This window comes from Cryptotermes secundus, unplaced genomic scaffold (genome assembly GCF_002891405.2).
Source record: "Cryptotermes secundus unplaced genomic scaffold, Csec_1.0 scaffold1297, whole genome shotgun sequence".
Lineage (NCBI taxonomy): Eukaryota > Metazoa > Arthropoda > Insecta > Blattodea > Kalotermitidae > Cryptotermes > Cryptotermes secundus.
In genome coordinates, this window is record NW_019732392.1 from 32,508 (window position 1) to 39,029 (window position 6,522).

The window sequence follows — 6,522 nt, forward strand, 5'->3', positions numbered from 1 at the left end:
AACATAGGTGTGCAGCTGAACGAAACATACACGTCGAACCCCCCCAGACGATTTAAATCCCTGACGAAACATACACGACGAACCACGGCAACGGGTTAACTGAAGTGACCTTAAAAATTAACCAAACTAAACCAAATCAAAATGGCTCAATAAAATGTAATGCAGGTATGCCATATGAAGTATGGATAAAATTGGTGAGGTAGATGGGTGCTGTTACTAGTGGGCAGACAAAAATGACAAGATTTTTTTTTTGGAAAGGTCTTTCTTTTTCAATGCACCTATGGAAAAACAAAGTAAACAATGCTGTCTTTAATCTAATGAACACCGAAAGTGTACATATACACAAATGAAAACTGTTTCCCATCAAATGGTGTAAGATGTATACTTTTGCCTTTCTATATGTCAACAGAGATGAAAAATAATTTGTTAAAATTCTGTATATTTTTACTGGAAGTGTACATATAACTAAGAACAAAATCTAACCGTCAAATGTGTATGATGTGATGTCAAACCAGTGGAAAAGCATTGACAGGAGACGTCCCAGGATCTCTGCTGGCGTGTCTTCATGTGGTGTGCACAATCCAACCAACAACCACACACCATATCGACCAAGTAGTTGGCGTTCTTCTAGTGGAATTGGATCCTCCGTTGTAAGTACATTCAGGAGGGATGCTTTTGAATGAATGTCTGCTGAACCCTTACTTATATCTGAATTCAAGTGTTTTGCTTCTTTCAGGAGACTGCAAACATATACAACATGTTGATATTTAAAGTAATAACAGTGATAGTACAGTAAATGTTCATTATTGTCATATACACCATAACTGCAGCATCAACATCAACAGCATCAGAAGCAACAAAAGCAACAAAACCAATGATTATAATGATGACAACAATAAACTTTATTTAACAATGTTCTTGGCTGATATATAAATTCTGAACAATATGTAAGCCAAAATTGGATGATGAAGTAATTCTTCATATACTTCCTTTTTACACACAGCACTATTTCCAGGAGCACATGCCTGACACAATTCAGAGATTACATGTATATAACCAGATACATTCACTATCAAATTTTATTTTAAACTGACTCTAGTAACAGCACTTTTTTAATGACAGATTTACTATATTGTATCACTGCTACACAATAATCATATTTTATTGTATACACGTATAAATGTTATTTAAATCACATACAAGTCATTTCTCAGCCGTGTTTTTCACTTTTGTTCAGTCATCATCAGGCCTTATTTTACACATAACTATTACCAAGTAAGCTCTATACATATCTGAGAAGTATTTATGGTAACAGCAGTTTGTGGAATAAGTAGGATTTTAAGGTCTGATGATGACGGAGCAGGGTCAAAACGTGTAGTTGAGACATAACTTGTATATTATTTGAATAAAGTCTGTGTACAGCATTAATTGCTGTGTAGCGACAATAAAATACAGCATGCCTGTGGCATAAGCAAAGCCAAAACATCACTTCAAAATACAGATGTGATAAATGTGCTGCCAGGCAACAGCTTTGTAAACACAAATACAGGTAACAATAGAAGGGAAACTGTGTTTTCTGTGCGGTCCACACAGATATTTCATTCAGGAATGAAACTATGGCACATTTTTACTTAAAAAGAATTCCTGTAATTGTGTGAGGATTTTCTCACTGACAGTCATGTTTGTAATGGTCACAGGTATGATTACAACCAAGTTCCCTCTCAAATTCTATATACTATTATACCTGTTGAGCACTGAAGACAAAGAGAAAGAGATAGTGACCATGGTGAGTGGAAGCATTCTGTAAATGGACCCTATATTCTGATATTTCCTGCCATATGTACTTATGTTTCCTGACTGCAATCTTTTATGATACTCTCCATCCAAACTTCTGGACTAGGGAAGTCAAGGAGAGATCTATGGACATTGCACTGTATGATTCGAGATGCTATACCTGACAATCGATTCCACCATGTATGTCTGCACTTCAGCATCCATATCCCAGAGCTGAGGTAAGCTAGTGTGTACAATGTGGTCTCCACCCCGTCGATTATTATGCCTGATATTGTGGCACTGTTGACAATAACGGATTGGATGGTTTCCATTGTAGCTAGCACATTCAGTGGAGAAACAGATTGACACTGCATACTTATCAGAAGCTCGACAGTTCTGGCAATAAAAAAAGCAGTTTGTCAGAACAAGAATTGCATTTCTGCAGTAATATTTCATAATGTTCATTAATTTAGAACTCTGACCAACACATATGCAATAAGGTTCCAAGCTGTGATTTCATGGGAACTGGGTAAGAGGAAAAGCTACTGTTGCATAAATCAAACACTAAACTTCTGAATGCATGACACATACATAGTTGTTACCTGCATGTTAAAATCTGAACATTAAATTAACAACCTACTAAGTGAGGTGGGTTAAGCAGGAGGGCTCCTGACTTGTATTTAACTGGTGTGCTAAAAATAATGTTAAAAAGGTTAGATGTGGGTTGACAAAAACAGGTTCAATTTTAACTTATTCCTTGAAAGTAAGACACAGCAGTATTAACAATAACAAGAATACTAATGGTGATAATAGCCATGGCAAAGATTGTGGCTGTCACTGCCATAGCCGTAACAGCGGCGGCGGCAGCAGTGGCGGTACTACTAGGAGCAAGAGCAGTAGTTTGGCCATAATAACAACTAGCCTATGTTACTTAAAATTTCAATGGCACGTCTATAAATTTACAGTTCATATCTTCAATCTTGTATTAAACTTCACTGTAAAATTAAGAGGATTTGGTTTTGTGAACCACATATTTATTCTTGAATTAAACTTAAATGGACCAACTAGGCTTGAGAGAGAAAAAAACAAAGATGGCTACTTCATAAGACTGAGAAGTCTATACTAATCTATACTGACAGAGAGGACCAGAGTGGTAGAGTGGGTGAGAGATATACTGAAACCACAATTTAATGTTTCTTTGGGTAACAGTGAATTTGAAGGTTAAGCTGAGGGAAATCTAAGTGGAGGAAATATAGCACTGAGATTACTGATTTTGGATCATTAAAACTGAACATTAAATGAGGGAAAACATTAAATCAAGGAACATTAAATGAGGATTCCACTGTAATTAACTTGGCATATGCTGAACAATCCCAACCATCCTCTGAGACCAAAAATTGAAGTGGGTATGATGATTACTATCTTTTGGGATGTGATGCCATGCAGTCTGGTAGAAGTTTACTGATGTTTTGGGAAGAATGTTCTACCCATCAATTTCAGGGTGAAGATGAAGGCAGCATGTTACTCTGAAATGTCAGCAAACATCTACCAGAGTATATGATGTCACATCCCAGAAGACAGTCACCATAACAAAAGCCTCAAACCTCACAATAATAAGGTTATGATTGTTAATTTACATATCCCTTTGTCTGTTCATTTAAGTTTCTCTCCTGTGAATGTCCAGCACTTCAAGAAAACCAAACTAAATACAACAGACTAACCTTGTTTTCACAGGTCATAGACACCTGCTGCATAGGATGTAGAATATCAAAAAACATTTGATTGGGATGTTCACGGTGGATTTCATTAGCACATTCAATACAGAGGTAGAGCGGAGGTGGGCTGTCACTTGCGAATGTGATGGAGATACAGTGGTCATAACATACTTTGGCTGCTTCCGCATTGCCAGCATTTGGGCACATGTCATGCTGACACACAAATGGAACCAAGTCTGACACAGAAAGACAAACATAAGTTATATCTGTAGGAATATGCAGCCATTAAAGAATCTTTAAGGTTTTACTCTATAGACCCTGAAACTTCTTACACCAATGCAGGTTACATCTGACCCTTCAAAGTGGTGCAAAAAATGATAAAAAAAAAGGCTTCATGGATTTGAAAATAATTCTTATGAGTTGCGTACATGATACCTAAGCATGTGTACAAAAAGGTTTAGTCGATTCAATTGCTTTGTTAACAGAAAAAATATTTCCTGCTTTGAATGTAAAAAAATATGTATTTTGTTTATAAATCAATCATGATTCTTTTATCACTATCCATGTTAAGGAGTATATCCATTTTATTTATGGCTTGAACCTGTACTTTCCATTGGTCAATGGTTGATTGGAAATTATCTTGTGATATTAGAGGACACATATTTTCAAACAACAATGTTGCAGGAACTCCACTGATTTGAATGGTTCTCTCCAGTTTCTATACACAACCGTTGAAGTTCATTCCAAACATGGTAATATGATGGATTTAAATCTGGATAATTTGGTGGCCATTGTGTGAATTTACCAAATTCTACTACAGTGTCATCCAACAATTTCAAAAAATAAATAATGAATTTAAAATTGCGTATTTAAAATTCCTCTTCTTCATTTCATGGTATAGGCAACCAACCCCTTTCCAACTTCTGACTTAACACTCAAAATGGAAAATCACAACTTATGCAAGTTCAGTTTAAATCCACACAGTCACTCATTTTTACCTCTTCTGACATAATATTTTGTGTTGTTATGAAGAAAAATTACTCACATTTTATATTGTGAAGCAACCTTTCCAATCAGACCCAATCTTGCATTTAATTAAATACATAAAGAAAAACATATTGTATGACAAAATGATGTAAATGTTGGCTTCCATTTTTGTTCAAAATAAGCCTCAAAGGTTATATCTGCATCATGTTTCATTAGAAATTTTTGTAGACATGTTCATGAACATACACAATAATTCATCACATATCAAATCAAAAATATTTCATGCAGTTGTCATCTCATTAATTTCAATTTTATATAGATATAACTGTCAGGATAATTCAATATTATTAAAAAAAAACTCTATCTTACAAACTTTTCAGAATTCCATACACAACATCCTGCATAAGTGCCAAGTTGGGACCTGAACTATAATCCATTTAAAGGCACAGCTTCAGGTTAAGCTCCAATGGCATGACTGACCTATCATTTTTCACGAAAATCTATTGTGGGAACATGCAATGTATGATTTGCTTTTGGAAGCCAGCCTAGTAACTTAAGATTTATGTGACTAAACACAATGATGACATGGTATTTCAGAGATCACGTATCTTTTCCCCTCCCTTCCTTCCTTCCTGTTAGCAACAAAATAAAAGGAAAGCTCTGATATAGCTAGTGGCAATACATACTACTGAACTTCTGAAGGACCACTCTGCGGTCAAATAAGTTTGGGTTGAATGTTGGCCAGTAGTAAAACAGAAGCTTAGCAGCAGAAGCACGTGCTCCAGAAGTACCATATGCAATCACACAAAGTAAATCCTTCACCACGTTCTTCTTATTGGTCATTAGGCATTCTAAGAGCTGACAGTGATGTGCTGTTGACATGTACAATCATAGCAATGTAACATGCAACAAATATTGGCATTCACTATTCATACATATATATATATATAATGATTTAACATGATATGATCCAATTATCAATATTCAAAAGTTCATTCTTATGTTAACCCATTACCATGATAAAACATTCTCCCAGGTAATGCCATATATCACCAGACTTTCACCAAAATGAAGCAATGCTGTAACTACAGTACATATCAGTGCTGGACAGAAACTTATCCTCCAGATGTCAGTGGGATTTGTGATGGACAAAGTGATGCTGGGGCAGGTTCCCCCACCTCCCGAGTACTTAAGTTTCCCCTGCCAATCCTCATTCCAACAAATTCTCCATAAGCATTATCACCAGCACAAGTACAATAGGATACATGGAAGCCGATGTGCCGAGGGGACCTAATATGGATTCCACCTCACACTATATGAAATCTTAACTATTGTAATCTACTTTAATCTACTGTAAACAATTTAAGTATTGTAACTTTATTCTCTTATTGTAATCAGCCAATGTACAGTAACTGACTTGTCCTATATCATGTAAAAATGATCTATAGAGACGAAATAAATAAATAACATATATGCTTTATCGCCACTCCTTTTCAACTTTGCCTTAGAATATGCAATTAGGAAGGTCCAGGGAAACCAGGTGGGACTGAAAATAAACGGGACACATCAATTGCTGGCCTATGCCGATGATGTGAATCTACTGGATGAAAATGTAGATACCATAAAGAAAATCACACAAGCTATAACTGACACAAGTAAAGAGGTTGGTCTAGAAGTAAACACGGAGAAAACTAAGTATATGTTGAAGAAAGCAGTCTTCTGGGATTTGGCACCATGTATATGTGGTGTTAACCGACATTTCGGAGGAACGTATCGCCTCCATCTTCAGGGTAGAAGAAAAAAATAAGAAATCTGCAAGCAAAGAGGCCGTGAGAACTGGTAAAAGCAGACTGTGTGGAAATATACACAGCTATGTGAGAGCAGAGCGGGTAGGGGGGAAGGGCAAGTATACAAGTGAAAGCAGTAGTGTGGGAGGGGTAGGGGAAGGGAGCTGGGGCAAGCATGGTTTTTGTGTAGGGGAGAGAAAGGCAAGGTTAAATGCTGGGCACTAACCTGTAAGCTGAGGGGGGGGGGGGGGGTGTGGTTG

General features: G+C 36.6%; 1 protein-coding gene across 2 annotated transcripts in view; it reads right to left on the reverse strand.

The window, feature by feature from the left end:
• LOC111867710 (protein unc-79 homolog) overlaps positions 1-6,522 on the reverse strand; it is a 52,130-nt gene that overhangs the window by 31,509 nt on the left and 14,099 nt on the right. For both annotated transcript variants that reach the window (XM_033752785.1, XM_023857780.2), the window contains exons 6-9: positions 5,162-5,347; positions 3,495-3,724; positions 1,955-2,169; positions 484-740 (exon numbers count right to left, since the gene is read on the reverse strand). In XM_033752785.1, coding sequence (XP_033608676.1) covers positions 484-740; positions 1,955-2,169; positions 3,495-3,724; positions 5,162-5,347 — 888 coding nt within the window. The remainder of the gene's footprint in view (positions 1-483; positions 741-1,954; positions 2,170-3,494; positions 3,725-5,161; positions 5,348-6,522) is intronic.